At 41.7% G+C, this 21,744-nt stretch overlaps 1 protein-coding gene across 1 annotated transcript in view; it reads right to left on the bottom strand.

The window, feature by feature from the left end:
- ITPR2 (inositol 1,4,5-trisphosphate receptor type 2) overlaps nt 1-21,744 on the bottom strand; it is a 374,378-nt gene that overhangs the window by 283,965 nt on the left and 68,669 nt on the right. The window contains exons 3-9 of the mRNA XM_030540942.1: nt 19,555-19,670; nt 17,924-18,010; nt 14,736-14,894; nt 10,072-10,170; nt 9,458-9,541; nt 6,996-7,142; nt 5,357-5,452 (exon numbers count right to left, since the gene is read on the bottom strand). Coding sequence (XP_030396802.1) covers nt 5,357-5,452; nt 6,996-7,142; nt 9,458-9,541; nt 10,072-10,170; nt 14,736-14,894; nt 17,924-18,010; nt 19,555-19,670 — 788 coding nt within the window. The remainder of the gene's footprint in view (nt 1-5,356; nt 5,453-6,995; nt 7,143-9,457; nt 9,542-10,071; nt 10,171-14,735; nt 14,895-17,923; nt 18,011-19,554; nt 19,671-21,744) is intronic.

Here is a 21,744-nt window from a genome sequence, read left to right as displayed (position 1 = left end):
TCAAGCAGCAGGCGGGGCCTCGGGGAGGGGAGAGGAGGGGCCACCATTTGGGTATTGGTTGTGCCCTCATTTCTCAGGAGCTTCTGGTGCTCCTAGCTGTTTTCTGCTTTTGGCTCTGAGTAATTACACAAGTGGCTTGGGGCCAGGATTTCCCAGCAAGATCTCTACCAGCAGCTGGGAGTGCATGCCAACATCCTTCGGTCCCTGTCACCCAGTTTCAGATAGATCTGAGCTGCCAGGACTCCAAAAGAAGGTTCTCTTTATCCCTGAATGGTTAAGAATCTATAAGAGAGAGTTCTCGAGTGGTCCACCATCCCTGAGAGCACCAGAGTTACTTCAGTCCAGTATCCCTCGGCTTTTTCCCTCCCCCCAATTCACCTCAACCAAGAAAGAATGTTCTGTTGAGTCCCCTTTGGGGGCTGAAAAACTCAGATTTACTGACTGAACCATCAAGGCTGGATCTGCTTCTGCTGTAGGTGGGGTCACTGCCACCGGCCAGCACTGCAGGTTACCACCAGCCCCTGGCCTATCCGGCCCCACATAGTACATCACTTACGACTATTCTTGTTGCAATAAAGCCATTTCAGATCCCCAGATTCCTTTCTGGAGACCAAGTTAGGGTTTGCCTCCCCCCAATCTGTGTTTAGTCCATTCTCCTTCAGGTCCTGGTTGAGGTCAGCTTTTGTTTGAATTTTTTAATTAAACTCAGGTCGACTATCCACATATTGGTTGGCCCATGTCCAGCTAGTTTTGTTTTTAGGGTCCTTGTCTGTTAACAATGATTTTTAGATTGGGGAGTGGGAGTGTCAAAGTTTGTAGAGTTGTTCCAAACTCATTAATTTATATACCTCATCGACTACGGTAAACCCCCAACCCGTTCCCCAGTTTGTTACATAACTCCTAACTTGGTTTGACAGCTCAGCATAGGTTATATCCCCCTTTTCTTTTCTTTTCTCTTCTCTTCTCTTTTTTTTTTTTTTTAAACTTCCCAAAACCTTCTCCTACATGCTTCAGGGGTCAGTTTAAACTTTCACAACAAGGCTTGTTTATATGGCTATAAATTAATCTTCATAGTCCCTGTAACAGGGTGCACTCACCTCTTGTAAGCTCACCCTCAGCCGAGTGCATGCGCGTGTACACTCTCTGTCTCCAGGGAGGGAGCCATGGGGCAGCACTCTAACCCAGAGCAGGGACAACACTTTTGCCCTCTTTGGGCTTCCTAGCTACAGCTCTCCAACTAGGCCACTATAGTTCAATTCCCCCTCTGCGGTGCCTCAATGTACAGGACACTTCCCCCTCGTGGCTAATGGGGGCTGGGGGAGACCTGGGCCCACCCACTACTCCAGCTCCCAGCCCAACAACCCTGTAGATCACAGCTGTCAGCTGAGTCCCTTTAACTATGTTGCATGGCTTCTCTAATTCTCTGGGCCACTTCCCCACGGCCCCGCACCATCTTCACCTTGACTTCAGGACCTTGTCCTAATGGAGTCCCAGCAACCAGCTCAGGGCTCCTTCTAGCTCTCCCCAGCTTCTAGCAGCACTGCCCTGTACGAGGTTCTGTACCTCTCTCAGCCAGCCACACACCAGCCACACTCCTACAGCTCCAGCAACGAACTGAACTCCTTCTGGCCCTGCAGTTCCTCTTATACTAGGCTGCTGGTCCCTGATTGGCTGTGTGCCACACAGCCACTCTAGGCAGCTTAAAGGACCCTCTCCACTGCCCGTTTTGGGGGCAGGGTGTGGCAGGGCCTGGTATATTCTATCACAGTCCCCTATGTCCGTATGGGTGAAAATATCTAGGGCCTTCTCCAACAGCAATGGAGTGAGACACAGCCTGTCCTCCTGCTCTACCTTGCTCAATTCACACCCCCTTTTGAAATCCATCCTTCTTACCCATTTCCTAAAGCAGGGAAATAATCAGTGCTTCTATATCGTGATGTCAACTTTTCCCAGCCTAGTGCTAAAAATTTCTCACATCTGGTAAAAAATTCCCAGATGAAGTTTTTTACAGAGCTTCTATATCCTTAGAAATTTCCCAATACCTGGGAATTTGTGAGTAAAATGTTTCAACTTGGGAAATTGGGAATTTTCATTCAAAAAAAAAATTCCCAGATTTTGGGAAATTTCTCCAGATTTAGAAGCACTAGAAATAATTTGGAGGCGACCCAGCCGGGATAGGCAAGTGGAGTCTGCCTCCACCTACTGGAGCAGAGTTTTGCTGGTACAGTCTCTTCATACTGAGCTGATATTGGTGCTCCTTCTCTCTCTCTCTCTCTCTCTCCCCCCCTCCCCTTCTTCCCGATTGTTCCCCCCCTCCACCCCCCATGCTGATGCTGCTTCTCCTGGTCTGCTCTCTCTCATTCCCAGTCTGCAAGCAGCTGGGCTCCAGATGCAGTTTGTCCCTCTCCAGCCGTAGCTTCTTTTGCTCTGACGTCTGTCTGTCCACAATTCCTACTGCAGCAGTGCCTTCAATCTGGATGCAGCATAGTTGCAGCCTCTGACAGCCTCCTCACTGCTTCCCTTTAGGGAGGTGTCTCCAAGAGTTCCCCCTGCCCATTGGATTCTCTGCAAGTGGACTGGGCATTCCCTGTATTCCTTCAGAATCATTCCTTTTCCAGTCCTCAAAGTACATCAGTAGATCAGATTGACCAGCTGTGCCTTTGTCCACTCCTCAGAGTTGAGCTCCCTTTCTTTGCATTTGTCAGCCAGCTGACTTTTTTTTAAGCTGTTCATAACTTATTTTCCCCCCCACCTCTATTTTTGCTATCCCTTTCCTGAAAAGATGAGGATTTTCTCTGTGCTTTTCCTTTCTACACTGCTTGCATTCGGTGCTGCTATTGGCACTTTCCTGGCAATTCCCCATTGTCATAGTCATAGACAGCACACGCTAGCCACTATGTATGTCACAGTTCCAGGATTAACTTGCACCTTTGATCTCCCTCCTGGTCCTCCTGAGGGCTAACATTTCAGACTCCCAGCCACCACCTATCCCAGGCAGAGACCTATGTCTCTCTTCCTCCAGACCAGGGATTTAGACTTTCAGTCCCTCTGCGCTTCACTGTGGTTTCCCCAGCAGGTCTGACCAAGGTCCAGCACCTGTCGTTAACCTCTCTCCAGAAGATACAATAGTGTGTACCAGTAACCAAACAGCCTTCACAAAGCAAAATACATTTATTCTGAGGGTAAAAAGAAGTACAGAGAAAACAAAAACAAATCAAAAACATTCCTATATTTGTGTTAAAAGCTTACCAGGGGCTACGCATCAGCCTTATGGGCCCTTGTAAGCCATTCCAACCCTTCTGCACAGGTTTCCACCCACTCCCCTTGAACAGAGAATCCTGTTTACTGAATAAAAAAAGCCCTGTGCCAATTTAAACTCAGCCTTTTTATACCAAAAACCCCTTCTGTGTCTGTTGGTCCTGGAAGACCCAATATCTGCAAGCCAACACAGGGGTGGTACCTCGCTGGAGGTGTTCACAGTGTCAATGATTAGCCTTAATCATCCCCTGCTGTTTGTAGTTCCTGGAGGAGCTGTGGTAACCCTCCCCAGAGTTCCATACAATCCCTGGTCCACGATTATACATAAGCCATCCATAAACTTTATACAGTTTGGTTCCCAAAGACACTGCAAGTGCTTGCAATATCTGTCTCAGGTACCTTGCTCCAAATTCACCCAGACAGGGAGTTTAGGTTTACCAGAGTTCTGGTTATACTATGCACAGTTTATATCAGAACTGTTTAAAAGGTTACTAACTTCAACAACTCTTAAAGTAAAAATAGGACTGGTATGTCCTGGAGATAACACCCTTCGTATTCTTGACCTTGGTTTAGCAATAACTAGATATGAGAATGCTCCTGATAATCCACAACTGGTCTCACTCTGAACTCAGCGCATGTCATGACAGGATTCTGGGAGTTATGGCAGTACTGTGTGGATATAAGGACTTGTCTACACACAGAGAAGTGGCTTAACTTACAAGTTGTACTGCTTGAACTAAACCAGTGTGTGTGTGGACTATCTCATATTGGTTTAAAACTGGTTAAATAAGTATAGCTTGCACATGAACATTTACAAGCACAAGCTAGTTTGCAAGCACAAGTCAAATTGATATAAGCCAGGTTTAAATTGATGTGAATGTCCACACATAGCACTGCACTGGTTTAACCAGATCAATATGAAAATCATATCTTTAATTATTATATCAGTAAAATGCCACATGTACAACCAGGCCTAAAATGGAGCAGATGAACAGGATCAATAAAGCTCATAAACTACTTCAATAAGACAAACTCAGAATCACAACCGAGGAAGCTTCTCAGTAACTGCTCTCCTCCACATTTTTCCAGACAGTTTTTGTTTTAGGTTTGGAGTGTTTTGGGGGAAGGGAAGAGGGGAGGCAGGTGTGTGGGGGTGTTGTAAGATATTTTGTTGCTTTTGGGTGGCAGGCAAACCACCACATCAGAACTAAAGTTAATTAAGAAAAATGCTCCCAACCTCCTAAAAAATAATAATAATAATAATGGAACATTCTTGTAGGTGTTTGGAAGGGATTTTTGCGGGGGCAGGGGGTTATTGGTCAAAATTCAAAATGAATTGAATTTTAGAAAACTTCAACCAGGTCTAATGACAACATTTTGTTATGATACAAATATCAAGATATCGTGACATAAAAGTCTGTCCCTCAAGACAAGCTCTTACAGAGCACGATTCTAAGACACCTTGGGCCAGATTCTCAGCTGGTGTAAATTGATGTAGTTCCATTAACTTTACATCACCTGAAGATCTGGCCCCTAGTTTTCATAGCATGATGGAAATCTTTTTTCAACGCAAAAAAGGAGAAAAAGAGAAAAGAAAACACCCTAAGGGCTTTTCTTTTGTCAGCATAGTATACAGAAGCTGCATTACTGTCCCTTCTCCCATTTCTTTGATCTGCCTCAGTAATTATTCTGTGTTCAGAAAGCTTTAATCTCTATGCAGCTGCCTGGGCCAGCAAAAATTAATATTTGACTTATCCTAACAATATTCCCAAGACCAAGTGGAAGCAAGGACACAGAAATAAAAAAAAAAAAAAAAAAAAAAAAAAAAAAAAAGCAATAATCTTAAATCAAAATATGGCGATCAGCATCAGTAGGGTTTGCACTGGTGTAACTGGTGACAAAATCTGACCCAACAGCGAATGATACAGTTGAAACTGAAGACAGAAGTTCTCCTAAACCAGCTTACATTTGTCCAGTAATAAAGAAAGTTCTGGCAGTTCTGAATTAGAAGAATGCACAGCACAATGTTGCCTGGTATGCGGGGATCACATCCAGTTTTGTTACATGCTTCCACTTATTATTTTGATGCTGTTCTTACCTCTGCAGCTAAGTAGTTCCCAGTGGCTAGATGTTTAAATCTAAACAGGCTATTCCATTGTCCTGCCCCTCCACGGCATGGATCATGATGTACAACCTACAGAGAGAAATAAAGATTATTAATCATATCAGCCATCATGAGGACCACACAAAAATACCTACCTCATGGACAATATAGCCTATTCAGAGAAATTGCTGTCTTCATTATGCTAAAATAATTCTACTATAGCTATTCTGTTGCCAACCCTCCAGGATTGCCCTGGAATATCCAGAAATTAAAGAATCATCTTTAATTAAAGATTGTCATGTGATGAAACCTCCAAGAATATGTACAACCAAAATTGGCAACCCTAATAGCTAATGCTGTCAATATTCTGTACAATGTAAATTCCACGATAAAATATTTTACCACAGGGTGAAATCCTGTACTTACACTAAATCTGCCACAGATCATAACTACTTACATTTATATTTCACTGCTTATAAGGAAATGTGCCTCCTAGAATGTGTGAATCTAGAGTTACTCCATTGAATCCAACAGAGTAAATGGCCCTACTCCACATTTACTTGGGCATTACTAAAAGCAGATTACACTGTGTCTCCTTCTCTTATTAAAAATTTCGTTCTGAAAGAGAAGTTGGTGCAATAAAAGCTATTACCTCATCCACCCTGTCTCTCATATCCTGGGACCAACAGGGCCACACCACCAATACAAACAATAAAAACAACATAGCACTTTTTTTTTTTTTTTTTTGGCAAAATCAGGGTGCTCTGGACATAGACTGTAATTATGCTGGTGTCCTATCTGGCCAAACTGCCTCACTGTCAGTTGAGCTGGCCAGAGTATTCTTTCCTTTATGTCCTCCACTGTTTTCTAGTGTTACTTACTACTTTCCCGTTTGGCCTTACCTGTTTTCTCAGTAATGAGTTAAGTGACCCCTAGATATGCTGGGCCCGCTCCTGCAGTCCCTACCCAGGCAAAAGTATGGGTTTGACCAAGTAAGAAGCCTTTTGTTTTCACAGTGTAATGTTTGTCTAGCAGTTTAGGATCCTTGCACAGTGTGGAAATAAAGGTTCTAAGACATATCAATTGCCCCGTATTCTTCCATCAAAAACAAAAAACTCCTGCTAATCTTGGTCCTAATTCAGCAAAGCCTTCCTATTCAGCAAAGCCTTACTGAAAGCACGTTTTCTGCTGAAGAGGAATGGACTCAATCAATTCGTTGAATCGGAGCCGAACTTTATTGCCATGTGTCATTAATGGCAAATATGTGTATCCTACGAGAGTCCATATATACCTGTCTTGGGCCAGATTCAGGAGAAGCAGTGTCACTGCATTGACTTTGATAAAGTTGCACCATTTATGCTAGGTCTGAATTTGACCCTCCATTACTTTGTTTTTGTGCAGCTATATATATATATATATATATATATATATATATATATATAGCAAGAAAACCTTCTCCCCCACATGACTGTAGTAATAAAGCATCTCTTAAGTGTTCATCCCACACACACTGCTTCAAAATAACAAGAATAGTTACTGGGAGATATATGGTGATACCAAATGGCCAGGAATGATGCATTTTTACTGAGTGCTGCCCTTTGCATTCTAAAATATTTATAACAGGCAAAAATACCTCTATTTCCCATAGTGCTTTAGAACTTGTTGCAGAAGTGGCTGACTGACGCAATGTTGTACGAAGGAAAATATGTTGTTTCTTCTCGTATTCATCACAGGTCAGAAACTTCTCTTGTTCCGCATGAAAGAGTCTAACAACATCCCCCTAAAGGAACAGAGAAGGGAAGTATTACCAAATGGAAGACAAGGTAATTGGAAATGTTGGGCCAGAATCTTATCCATGTGAATCCACTAGCGTCAGAGTCCATGTGACTTTTCACTTGTGTAAGTGGGACCTTTGACTTTTTTCCCCTGTTGCTGAGGACTCAAGGAAAGGGGAACACACATCTTGGTTTTGTAGACTGTAGACAGGCTATTGACTTGAAAGTCTATTCTTACAGAAACCCCGTGAAACATTAATGAAAATAAAATCTATTTCAAAGCATGACAATGAAAAGATGACTAGTCAACCTTGGGGTAATTCTTAAGTTTAAGGAATTTTTTTAATTGGTTTTCTAACTATGCTTAATCAAAAATAGTGCTTGGTGAAAATGAATAGCTGACAGCACACTCTAGAAGTGTGAATAAGGCATATTGTAGCCAGGCATTGTACAAGTTTCCCCTTCACACAGTTTTGCCAATGCACCTCAACACAGACAGCAATACCCACTTACTCCTGTCCTAGGCCTTTTCCAACACAGATTGCTAATTATGCTGAATTGTGTACTGGTGCTGCGATGATGGAGAGTCACGTTCACTGCAGAGCTTGCCAAATTGCAAGACCTCAACCCAATCCTCTTTTACCTTGAAATCTTAGATGCTTTTGACCCTATTGATCATATCCTTCTTAACAACCTATCACTGTTTGCTTTTGCAACTCTGTGCTCTCCCAGTTCTCCTTTCGCCAGTCTGGTTGTTCCACCAAAGTCTGTTTCAATAGGGCCTTCTCCTTCTCCCCTATCAGGTCTGGTAGTGGAGAGGGGGCTTGGCCCTCTTCTCCTCTCTCTACTCTTTCTTTAGGGGATCTCATTGGCTCACCAGGCTTCAATTACCATCTTTATGCTCCATTCCTGACCTGTCCTTCCCTCATCTCAGCATGTCTCTCCCCAACGTTTCCTCGTGGATGTCTTACCGTCAGTTGGAACTAAATCTGACTAAAGCTGAACTTTGAATCCAATCCTCCACAGTCTTACACTTTGTGTGGTCATTTACACCTCTATCAGATTCATGTAAACTTCTAGAAATTCTGATCTGGCATTATGTCAAGTGGCCTTGGAACAAGTGCAAATTGCTGCATAAGGTTCCAGGGTAGGGGAGGATGAGGACTTTGGTCCCTCTCCATCAAACTTAACACACTCCCTGTGCTTTCTCTGTCCTCCCTGCTACTCCATGTTAACTTTGGCTCCTCCCTTTCCTTTGCCCCACACATCCAAGCTGCACTGAAGTCACACTATTTCCTCCTCCGCCACAACTTTTTAAAGCTTCTGCCTTCTCTCTCCGCCCACCCAGCTCAAATTCTTATTCCAGCCTCACCACCTCCCATCTTAGCTACTACAACATCCTCCTCTCAGCACTCCCTGGCACTGCATTGCCCTCCACCTTTCCAGGTCAACATCCTTGCCTGTCATGACCCCTCTTTCACTCTGAATCCCCTTTTCCACTGCATCAGACTAAATCTTCTTGCCCTCACTTCACAAGTCTACCCCTCCCTACTTATTTGTTCATGTGCGTTATACTGCTTCTGCATCCTGCCTCCTCTGCTAAGCTAACAATGCCAGTCTCCAGCATCTGCTTCTTCCACAAGCATCTTCCTGCTGTCCTCCACCTCTCCCATTAGCATGAAACACCTTCCCCAAACAATTCTATAAGCACCTATTCTTTCCTCCTTCAGCAAAACCCACTGCCACCATGAAATTGCCAGCTGATAATGGCTAGTTAGGGAGCACGTGGAGACTGCTGATATTAATTTATTTAAAATAAAACTAAGCAATTCAGAGCCCTCAAGTTGTGCACAACATTTGCTTTTGTAGCAGCAGCATTTTATAATTGGTGCTCTCACGATTCATGCCCCAACTCCCTCCTGCTATCTGTTACAATCGCTTTCTGCATCTTAGCTGAAACTAAGAGAGGTAAGCTGTTCAAAGCAGAGGTTTTGTCACGTGTTTATACCGTATCTTGCCCTGAGGGTCCTCAATTTTGATGGGGACCTTTGGGATATACTATAATACAAATAGAAACTTAAGATTATTCAACAGTAAGCCAGTATTCTTCCTTTGCATTTTTATATAGGACTGGTGTGGGACACTGGTGGAGGATCTTAGATAATGCAAGATAGCTATGGTTGTTCCTGTAAGGTGGTTTTCCAGTTCTAGTTCTTTGTAATATATTTCTCCTAGGTGCAATTAACCTGAATATGGCATAATTGTTCCAAATTTTAAAATTCAATACAAACAAAATTACAAAAACAGGACTCATACTTACTCCTTTAAGAACGTCTTCTCTGTAGCAACTGTATTTCATGAATAAAGTTATTTTCCAGCTTGTGTTGCAATTAACAGCATTTACCTGTTAAAAATATATACACACCTATAGGTTGAGGGTTTGTTTGTTCTTTTAACACTGATTTAGTCTTTTTAATACATAAAATGGTACAGTAAGATCTTTTTGTTCTGGGCAATGGGGTCCTGGTCCATGACAAGGGTTCCCATCTAATACAGTAACACTAATAAATAATGATGGGTAACAACCATGATGATGGATATAGAGTGGCCCAAATGTTTATGACTAGTTATGGTGCTTACTAATGGGAGATCCTAAAGGCCTAATCGTGAGAGGTGCTAAACACCTGCCTCACATATTGACATCAGTAAGTGTGTCAGATATTCAGTAACTCCCAGGAAGCTCTCAGTGCCTTACAGAATCAGGCATGTTTTGCCTTTGGGTTGTCAAGTAGCTGGGCCATTCTCAGGGGTAGTATCAGCAGTGTTAGAGTTGGTGTATGCTGCTGGCTTTTAGCCCATGCTGGAGCTGAGCATACCAAAAAAGGAGGAAGCGTACACATTCTGAATTGCCAACTACCCTTCTGATGAACTCACCTCTTTGCAGCCTGGATTATCTAGAAGCTCTATATTGCTGGCATGCAGAGGCTGCCCCGCGTTGACTGGCATCAGGACAACTTTGTCTCCCACAACTATCTGGAGGCCAGAAATAAGTGGCAATTTAGTCACATGTAATTATCCAATAAAATGGAGCAATGCCACATTTTTTTTTTTAGGGCTCAGCTCAGATGATGCTCCTGGACCTTTGCTTGGCCAACCTATTCTGAGGACAATTCAGAGACCATGGAATTTTTCTCATCCAGGTAAGCAAGTACATCTCCCAGTGAGCAGCTCATTCAAAAAGTGTCCTCCCAACAAGTTTCAGCACTCTCAGTGAGCTTGCTGCTTGATTCAGTAGGCGTTTATGGGTGGAAAAGTGGCCCTATGAACCTATCAATTCCATGTCTGTAAAAACAAACCAATCCAGATAAAAACTGCATTAACCACTCTTCATTCCCATGCGCTGTCAGTAAGATAGTAGGTAAAACTTGGGAAAATAGTCCAGAGATTGTGAGGAAGATCCCTCTCCAGCCCTTGCTATCAATCAAAATTCTCCATCATTAGGTCTTTGATTTCACAACAGGCTTGGGGCCAGGGATTTTGTTTGTTTGTTTGTTTTTGTTTTGGATTTTTGGGGGTGGGGGGGGGCCCAACATCAGATCAGCCTAAGTGAGTGGCTGTGGTCCAATCTGTGAAGCCCCAGGCCTGATCTGACTTAGAGCAGCTTAAGGAGTGCTCTAACTTACCCCAGCTGGCTATGGGCCCTAAAGGATCATATATCAACTGAAAATCAAATCATGGTCTGCCCCCTGTCCTGAAAGGCACCTACACAATGGATGGTGGTTATCACAGATGCCAGCTATGCCAACTGACAGATCCCTCCCTATGGGAGGAATTGCCAGCCAGTCAGCTACAGCCAGATTCCAGCTCTTGTGCACTGCCTGAGCTGCACAAAACAGTCAGATCTGGGGAAAACAACATAGAAAACAGTCTCCAACCTAAAAAACAACAGATTCACGTGAAAAGAATTCTACTCAAATCTAACAAAGGAAATACTTTAAATCCAAGTAGAATAATACTATTAGCCCTGCTCAAACTTTGGTGTTGATTCTTGGATTTGGTTTTGGTGTTCACAGCAAGTCTAAGCACCAGATAGGGGAAAACTAGAAAGTGACTACTAAAAACTGTGATCTATGTCCTGAGAAATGCTGCGAGAGCCATGCTTTTTTGGAACACAAACACACAAAATTGATTTCTGCATTTACTAACTTAATGCAATTGACACCACACCGGGGCCAAATTCATCCTTTGTGTAACTCCACTGAAATCAAAGCCAATGAATTTGGCACATTGGTGGTGGTGGAGGGGAGGGTGAAAACAAGTTTCAAGTTTCAGAGTAGCAGCTGTGTTAGTCTGTATCCGCAAAAAGAACAGAAGTACTTGTGGCACCTTAGAGACTAACAAATTTAACAAATTTGTTAGTCTCTAAGGTGCCACAAGCTTCAAGTTGTTTAACAATAGTTAAATAAATACTGGTACCAAAATAAGGTGTTGTCATGCTCAGAATACATGTCAAAATCCTAGCAGATCCAAAACAAGCACGTTTACTAAAGGAATCCAAAACAATGATGAAAAAAAAAAGTGCCTTTAAAGTGCATTACTTATGCAATACATTCCTGCATGCCATGCTTCATACAGACTTTACTTACAGCCATGTAAGAAGTTAAGATCAGACAATTCATTTACCAAAATAAATCATCAGGCTTGTATCCTGCAGAATTGAATCAGGACTTCAAAATCCATTGAAAGTACAGCTGGATTATAACAACAAAATTATTGAGATAACACATAATCAATCATCCCATTTTTAAAAAGGTATTATTCACTGAGAGCTAACATCTGATTTTACATGGGTTTGGGAAGGCCAGAAGTAAGGTGTGGCACACAGTTGTGCTGACCCAGGCACAGGTTTGGAAAGGAACTGTGACTCCTACAAACATGTTCAGTTTTATTTCCCACTCTTACTTTGTGGTAGTAATTAACGAGTCCCTGGTCTAAACTCTTTCACTTTCCAACCCAAATAGGTATCTTCTAGGGTTTGATGCAATTTACCATTAAGTCAATAAGAATCTATCCTTTGACTTTAATGAGAGCCTAACTATGTCCCCATAATCTCTGGGCCAAATCTCGGTGTGCAAAGGCTATGTATGGAAAGCTGATTTAACAGGGCAGCTGAAGACTCCTTTGCAAAGAGTAATCACCAGATCTATGCAACTGTCCTCTGCCCAGCCCCCTGTTGCAGAGGATATGCTGGGAGTGGCAGAAGCCATGCTCAGAACACATTATACTCTGGCAATCCTGGGACAACAAAATGGCCCCAAGGGGGCCACTGATGCTGCGGTAATTTAGAGCAACCCTGAAGTCCAATATGAGTTTGGAGTAACTTCACCTACTGAGATACTACTATGATTAGATCAGACAGATGGATTAGGCCACTATTCTGCAGACTTCTGAGCACCAACTGTGAGTGGTTGTGCATATTCTTCTCTCTTGGCTTATTACAATACCAGAAACAAAGCAAGTTTAACTGGCCGAGAGCCAAAATCAGTAGTCAATAAGGAGTTAATCCTGCACTAATTGTAGTCATTGCGAACTTTGCCATTCACTTCAATTGGAGCAGTTTCTGTCCTTACCAATCAAATCTCCTATACAAGAAGTCAAATGGAGCTTTATTTGATGGAGGACTGCAGAACTGGGACAAAACTTATTAATAAATGAAACCAAACTAGACTGCTAGAATGCATTAAGTAATATGGTTCAATCATGGTGCCAAATATCTATGGAAGTGCTCCAAAGGAGGCAGCGTAAAATCAAATTAAAAATCTTTTTATTCATTATTATTATTATTAAAAAGAAAACCTCACAATGATAAGCAGCCACTACTGTAAACCATGAGGGTAATGTTTACTTATGCTGACTGAAAATGTGTTGAAATGCAAGTAGGGGATAGGCCTTTAGGTCTAAAGTTTAGGCTTCATATTAGCTAAAGTTAAGTTTGTTAGTATGAGTGAATAAAAGGTATTAATAGTAGTGACTCAAGGCATAACCTTGGGTCATATAGTAAACATGTTTTTGTTTTAACCGATTTTAGCAAGTGTTGTGGGGAAATTTTTGCATCTTTTTGGAATATTGATTGACGCAAACAATAATTAGAATGTTGTTTGATATCAATAGCCAAAAAAGAAGATGATGATATTTTGGTTCTGAGGTACTGATAATTAAATACGGCAGCTGAAGAACATACATGGTAAAAATGTGGATTTAATATTCATTAATATGTTATAATTTACTATAAATAGGGTAGCTTCCAATTTATGGAGCGTTCCATACACTATCATACAGAGCTTAAAGGAAGGACCCGACACTCATTCTTTCATCAAGGGACCAATCACCCCTTAGTGTCTTTTCATCTTAGGAACGTGAGCATAAATGCAGAGTTCAGTTGTTAGACTATAATTCTTTAATGCAGTCTTGCTTTAGTTTTATCGTATAATAAAATATGAATTTCATCCTCATGTCACTCTCAGTTCTTAAACTGAATTTAAATATATTACCTAAAACCAAATCAAGGATCCAGCCTTGGGTCTGTATTATTTTTAAAATTTTGCATCTAAGCATATTAATGGAAAAATCTGAATTAAAGGTTACAGTATGACCTACCACACAAATCAAATACATTGTAACAACTCCCTCTAGCATACTTCATAAACACTTTCCTCCAGTATATTTTCATAAGAAACCACTGCGGTCTAAGAAAGCACTACTGTACCTGGCTACTGCTGATGAGAGATTTGCTTAGCACTCCACAACTGAAGAGCCTGCCCAGGAATACCCAGTCAGGTCTGCAGTATGAAGCTGCCAAACCCAGAACTTGGCCCTCTCAGAGGTGGATCTGAACTGGCATAGTGGATGTGGATCATGATTTAAGGAGTGAGTTTCAAGCTTAGGACGCAATTCTCTTAGATCTGCAGTCATGAGCTCTACTTACATTCTATCTTTAACTAACATAGGATCTAATAGTAGGATCATACTCGACAGAGGTGGAAAGGACCACCTGACTATCAAATCCAATTCCCTCTCCGAGTTGGGCACAATTTTCCTGAGAGGGCATAGGGAGTTCAATGCATAGGAAAAGTGCAGCATATTTGCTAGAGATCTGCTCTATGGACTTAAGAACAGAATTTTGTCCATTATGCCGAACGTTCTTCCTTTTTGTGAGTTCATTTTGGAATCTACAGGCTCTTTTCCTATATCCACCCCACCCCCCACCCCCGCCCAAAATGTACAACGGGATGGACTCTCAGCTGGTGTAAATCAGTGTAGCACCACTGATGTCATTTTTACACCAATTTACACCAGCTGACACTCTTACCGACTGTGCATCAGCAGTGTACAACCAAACCCGAGACATTATCTTCCCTCTGGCATTTGAGGTGGCATTATATATTTATGTACTGTATATTCAGCAAAGACATTGTTTAGAAATAACTGTGTGCTTTTTGAGTCCTGATTTATGCCATTAACTAAGAAATCCTTCTTCTTCCTGCATCCCTTTACTTTCTCCCTAAACAACTTAGTTGAGATTCAGTATTTTCACCTACATTGTCACCTTCGCTCCTCAGCTTCCAAAACGGCTGGATGTAAAACCAGGACCCCTCGTTCCCTGCAGCATCCAGAGACACCCGCATAGCATTCTTCTCCAAAAGAGCTGGTAACCTCTTATTGACAGTGAGATATTTGTTGCTTTTTATGTGCAGTAACTGTCAATAAAACAAATAATTAGGGTTCCTTCTGCCTTTCTGTCAGGGGTTTATTTTGCTTTTGGCAATTTTTCATAACAAATAATTGAAGATAAAAATCAAACCAGAAAAGAAATCAAAGTACATTGGAATAAACCAAGAAAACAGTTAATGTATATGATCGTAAAGAAAACCAAAGAAAACAGCATAGTCATCAGTTATGCGGCATATAGTATATACACCTTCCACACAGTCTGGCCAGTGCAAGGTGCCAATCCAGACCAGTGAGGGGTGGAGCCATCACCCTCCTTCTGTAACCTTGGGTGCCTCACAATGCTTTACTGCTGTAGCTGCCAACCTCAGCCACTCACCAACAGCCTACCAGCATGCAGGTCACACCCTGAATGTCTGTGCACTAGACAGCCCTGCTTCAACAGCTTTGATCCCAGCAGCCCTCCAGCAATTTCCACCAGCTTTGGCTACAGCCAGCAAGGAGACCCCAACACACTCCCAGTCCCATATTTTCACAAAACCATGTACTCTCCAATGTCCAGCTCTCTCCTGGACAGGTCAGAAAGATATGGTTCATTTGTTCCTCCAGACACAAAAACACATCACAGTTTATTATCTTAACTGGTGTGAATACACCCTTCCCTTTAAACACACCACTGAGTTAGTTTGTAGTTAATAAACTTGTTTTATTTTACACTAGGACATAAGTTAAATGAGATAAAGAAATAAAGTCAGTAAGGCTTACAAACAAATAAAAGTGAAAATATGCATCTAAAAGTCTTAAACTTAACCTAGCAAGATACAGGCTTTACTCAAATTGTTTCTTTCATCTGTCAGTTCTCTTCCCAGCTGTGGCAGAGTTTCCCTCAGTCAGGACCTTTCCCAGAAGCACAAGGGGCTGGTTTCCTTTGTCCTTCTAGGTGAAAGTTCTTTGCCTAAGCAGGTTTCTCACCTATATTCAGTTCCAGAGACTTCACCCACCCCACCCACCCACACTTGGTTGAAGGACCCATCTTTCACAGCTTTCAAGAGCGCTGGCTTCTTGTGTCTGCCTAGTGATGGATGCCTAAAACAGCTTCCTGTCCTTGCTTGTATCTCCCGCAATTCAATGACCTTGCTTCAGGAGGCAGGAAGCCTTCCTGTGTGCCCCGCTTTCTGTGCCCATCAGGAAGCTGACCTCATGCTGTTCTTCCATTCCTGCAGGCTTCTCCTGGTATATAAATGGAGCTTCCATTGTTTTGGTCCTACCATGCTTAATTTACACAGAAGACAGATAAATAGCTTTCCCTAGACCTCCTCCTCCGACCCCACTTCTGTCTGGGCAGGAACTATTCCTCCCTTTGTTCAGCCACACACTTTAATATGATTGTAAAATGTAGGTATTAATACTATAGGAGGAATGATGGGTATTTACTGATATTATGTTTTAATCACCAGTGTGTTACAAGCATTCATAAAACTTATATGTAGGGACCTATCGAATTTACGGTCCACTTTTGTCAATTTCATGGCCATAGGATTTTTAAAATTGTAAATTTCATGATTGCAGCTATTTAAATCTGAAATTTCACAGTGTTGTAATTATAGGGGTCCTGACCCAAAAAGAAGGCTGGGGACATGGGTCCCAAGGTTATTGTAAGGGGGGTTGTGGTCCTGCTACCCTTACTTCTGTGCTGCTGCTGGTGGCAGTGATTTCTTCAGAGCTGGGCAGCCAGAGAGCAGCAGCTGCTGGCCAGGAGCCCAGCTCTGAAGACAGAGCCTCCATCAACAGCAGCATAGAAGTAAGGATAGTCTGGTGTGGTATTGCCACCCTTACTTCTGCGCTGCTGCCTGCAGAGCTGGGCCTTCAGTCAGTAACCGCCACTCTCTGGCTGCCCAGCTCTGAAGACAGCATATAAGTAAGGTGGCAATACTGCCAAAATAACCTTATGACCCCCTACAACTCCCTTTTGGTTCAGGACCGCCAATCTGAGTAACTTTCTCCCCAGTAAAATCTGCACCATCTAGGGTAAAAGCACACAAAAGACCAGATTTCATGGTCCGTGACGCATTTTTCATGGCTATAAATTTGGTAGGGCTCTCCTTATATGATATACTAATATTGTATTCAATCCGTTGATTCAATTGCTTACTATTTGAGGTTTAGAACCCCACTCCTCCATCTTTATAGCTTAGATAAAGTTTCTCCTCCCTGCTGGGATGTAGCCATGCTGTTTCTTCCCCACACTTGTTAGTTGATAGCTGTGTTGATCTGATATGTAAATATATTTTCATGGTCTTTCAAAGTATTTTAGAAGTAACTGCCCAGAGGTGAAACTACTTTCCTTTGCTTGGGGTGGAGTAACTCCTGTTTGACTGGCAAACACATTTTATGAATTATGATTTCAGTTTATGTCCGTAACTTTGCATCCGTAACTAAAGCATCTAATATTACACAATGATGTTAGCAGGTGAGTTATGAGCTTTCCAATGACATATTACACAACATCTCTTAAATACAGATTATAACAGTGAGTTGGGATACAATGGTCAGGACAATTGAAACTCACTGCTAGATATGCGGGTGCCCCTTGCCCTCTTCCCTTAGACTGTTCTTAATGTTACTAACCCTTTAATGAGATTATTGAACTATAGGCCCATGTATGTTAAGAAAATGTTTTACTAAGCTTGAGAATATAACATCTTTCACACTTATGTCAAGAAGGAAGAAGGACTCCTGTGATTTATATGAAGTTGCACAGCACTTTTTTAATGATGATATCAACATATATCATGGAAATGTATATTTACATCCATTTCCCAGACTGAACTACATACTGATAAATACTCTTGTGGCACATCATTAGAAAATGAATATATAGTATTTCTGGTATTCTTTAAAAAAGAAACACAGTAGAACAACTTTTACCAAGTTTTGTTTATCTGCTCTGTGACAACCAGAATTGCAACATTAATTTCATGTTCCCAATAACCCCCGTCATGAAACATCTGTTTCCCTTTCAGCTCTGGGAGAATGCAGATGCATCTCAGTGCCTTACCTGTATGACATTACTATATTTTACAATTTCGCCCAACAACTTTCTGTTCTCGCATTCATTCTGCTTCTGCTCCATTTCTGCCGCATGCTGCAAAAGAATCATTTATTTCAGTAGGAAATCAATACTAGGATTCAGCTATTGGGATGGTGAGAAAGTAAAGGAAATGGCATCATATTAATAATGCCTTCTTCAATTTACAGCTGTTACTGCACTATTGATATAAACAATTTACCACCAGTCTCTGCATCATAATTTTGTGCACTATAAACGCACAGATGCCATACAACCATTCAGGGTTTATATTCCCCAAAATAAAATGATTGATAGTTTATGGATCATGTCCTAGCTGCATGCTATTTTAGAAGTTCAACAACAAGAAATATATTTCCTGGTCCTTTATGTTATCCTGAATTTTGGAGAGGAAAAAAAAAAAAAAAAAAAAAAGCAAGCAGTTCCACCCTCCCATCTTCTCCTTTAAGATCTGAAATGCTCAAAAATAAATAACTATAAAAAAAGGCATAAAATATATGGACAGTATAAGCCAACACACTTCTGGTTATATCAAAAGTAACTTACAGGAAAAAGAATTGCACAGTAGTAATGCCATTTATATAGTACGTTTCACCCAAGATTCTCAAAAATATTTTTAAAAACTTTAAAGAATTACTCTTTGCAATACTGTGCAAGTTTTAGTGAGTGATTTTATAGATGCTTGAGGCCCTGATTCTGCAATGTGTGGCATTCTGCTGTACCCACAAAAACCCCCCACCCCCTGACTTTAATGGGACTCTGCTCAAGTGAAGCATTCAGGTCACAAACTGCATGTTCCAGACTCAGAGTTTAAAGTGATTTACAGAAGGTCAAACAGACTCAGTGGCAGAGGTGGGTATAGAACCAAGGAATGCTGTCTCCTAGTCCCCTGCTCTATCTACACCACCTTCCACTGGATGTTTTCTTCATTGCTTTTAGAAAGTAGCATTGAATGCTGTCCCTTCATTGTGTGAAATTATGTCTACAGGTAATCACGTTTCACCCAGCCAGCATCATCCCTCTGATTTTGCTGTGTGTGCAGACACTTTTCCAGTGATAGAGGAACCCTTTCCTCATATCCAGTGTTCCATGTAAAGGAGGTGGTGTATGGTGTCTAAGGACAATTAGGTGAGAAAGTGCCACCACCTAGACTGAAGTCAATAAAAACAGCCTTACTGGAGATATTTCAGGCTGAAAGTGTGGAAATCTCAGGCTGAAGGTGTGGAAAAAGGTTCTCTAAATGTCCCTTTGCCTGACTCCTAGAATTCAGACCTAAAATGACACAGTACATTAAAAGAAAGGGCTGGTCCTATTAAGTCAGTTATTTGATAAATGAATATTGTGTCATGGGAGTCCCCAGTGCTTCACACAATGAGTAAAGACAGTCCCTATCCCAAAGGACTGATGACCTAAGGCAGGACAGACAGGATGCAGAGGGCAGCACTGCCAGTCAAGGACATAGGAGGGTGGACGAAGGGGTACATAAGAAGGGTTGCTATAGTGGCATAATACTCATGATGGCAATTCTCCAGGTATGTGTTGTTGTTTCATTTTATTGTAATTCTACCACCGCCTACAGATTCAGATAACGTGTCTCTTACTTGTAGTTTCTTAAGCAAGGCTGCTTCTGTATGGTTTCCTTGTTTGGCTTGTTTAGCTTTCCAGTACTGCTTCTGTGCAGAATATCGGTTCATAGGACACACCTTGAAAAGGCAATCTGCAGAAAATTGAAAAAAATACCTATAAAAAAAAGTGATGTTGAAAGATGCTTCCCTTATTTGTCTGGGTGGGGTTTTTTTGTTTTGTTTTTCCAGCAATGCCTAGATACCACAATGTCTGGACATAGATTAGATTGAAAACATTCTGACAGTAACCATAAAAGTGTGGGGGAAATAGCTGAGCCATCCATAAATCTTTCAATGACACCTACATCCTCCCACTCAGCACAGGTTCTCCGAACACCCAATGCAGGGCTGTAGGCCATAAACCTGCAAGAAATATGCAAGACTCCATGCTTTTTTCCCCTTTTATTCTTCTTTGCTCTGGTATGGCTTTACATATGTATTGACTGAACATGTGTGACTTCTGAAACCCTGAGAATACGAGCCCTACTTTTTGACTTCAGCGATCTGCTCTTCCTGTTCTCTTGGCAGTGCAAAAATAATAAGCTATGGCCTCTCAGATGCAAGGAATATTAAGAATTTTAACACTGTGTTCAGTTCCATATGTGCTTTCCTCAAAACGGTATCAAAGGAACAAAAGCCGCTCTCCAACCTAAGGTTTCTTAACACCTAGTGGAGATAGAATGTTACATATAAAAGTTGCAAATGGTATCTGCTCTTTACTCCATGGTAGCAGGGTTGGCTACAGGGCATTTTGCTGCTCTACGTAAAATGGAAAACATACACTTTCTATACACAATACCGTAGTCACATACACAAACAATTTTTAATGACCTATCTTACACAGCCCCTCTAACAATATATGAAATGAACATCTCAGAACCTTTGCTGTATTTATCCTCACAAGAACCCTGTGAGACAGAGAACTTCCATCTGGCATAAGCCCCATTTCACAGATGGGAAACTGAGGGGGAGAGAGAGACTAAGTGAATAGCCTGAGGTCACACAGGAAGTCTGTGGTGGTGCAGAAAATTAAATTCTGGCTCTATAGTCCAAAATTAGTGTTCTAACCACAGGACCACCCTTTCAGCAGACTAGCACAACCGATGTCACACAGCACAGTGTATTCTCTAGTACTAGTAAATTACAGTAGAGCTTAGAGGCCTCAGTTAAGAATAGATCCCCTTTATGCTAGGTGCTGTACAAATCCATAATAAGTGGTATCCCCTGTCCCACAGGGTTTACAATCAAAATAGACAAAGCAGAAAAGGGGCAGGAGACAGGGACTTTCCCTCATTTTAAATATGGGAAAGAGGTACGGAGGGATTAAGTGACTTGCCCAAGTCTGACTTCAGAACAACAAATATTTAACCATTTTTATTAATATGTACTCTTGTACTCTGTTATCAAACCTAGGCTCGGAAGAATTCTGTTTTAAACAGCAAATGCTGGTAATTGTAGTTTCACCCTCAGTATATAGAAATCAAAGAGAAAAAAGCATCAATTGTCAATGAAAATTTTACAGACATGGAATTTAAAACAACAACAACATCATCATTTTGTTTGAGAGCTAATAAAACCCCATGGGGTGTTGTGTGCGGTGGTGGGCCTAACGCAGGCCTCCACACTCAGTAACACTGGGTAATTTAAACTAAAAAGGTTAAAAAAAATAAATATTGTGAGACATGATCAAATTCTATAACTATTTCTGAATCAATGTTAATAACCTACTGCTGGGATTTTCAGAGGAGGTGTACAAGAGTAGCTGTGACTTCTGGCATTGATGTTGGATCTTACTTCAGTGGAGGATTGATAATAATATAGAGCGCTGCTCCCCAATGCCCTCCCAAGTCACTACATTAGAGAAAGCTGAGAACGTTATGTCAGGGACAAGGGTGCAGCTGGTGCTGGAGTAATCTGAGCCACTTCCTCTCCTTTACACCAGCAGAGTTCTTCTGCAGAGTGGGAATTCTTCACTAGCAGTTTTAAGGCCGCTTTGCACTGCTTATGTGGTACACCTCTACCCCAATATAACGCTGTCCTCGGAAGCCAAAAAATCTTACCGCGTTATAGGTGAAACCATGTTCTATCGAACTTGCTTTGATCCGCCGGAGTGTGCAGCCCCGCCCCTCCTCGGAGCACTGCTTTACCGCTTTATATCCAAATTTG

The sequence above is a fragment of the Gopherus evgoodei genome, chromosome 1 (assembly GCF_007399415.2).
Source record: "Gopherus evgoodei ecotype Sinaloan lineage chromosome 1, rGopEvg1_v1.p, whole genome shotgun sequence".
Classification (NCBI taxonomy): Eukaryota; Metazoa; Chordata; order Testudines; family Testudinidae; genus Gopherus; species Gopherus evgoodei.
This window is presented reverse-complemented; position numbering and strand designations above follow the sequence as displayed.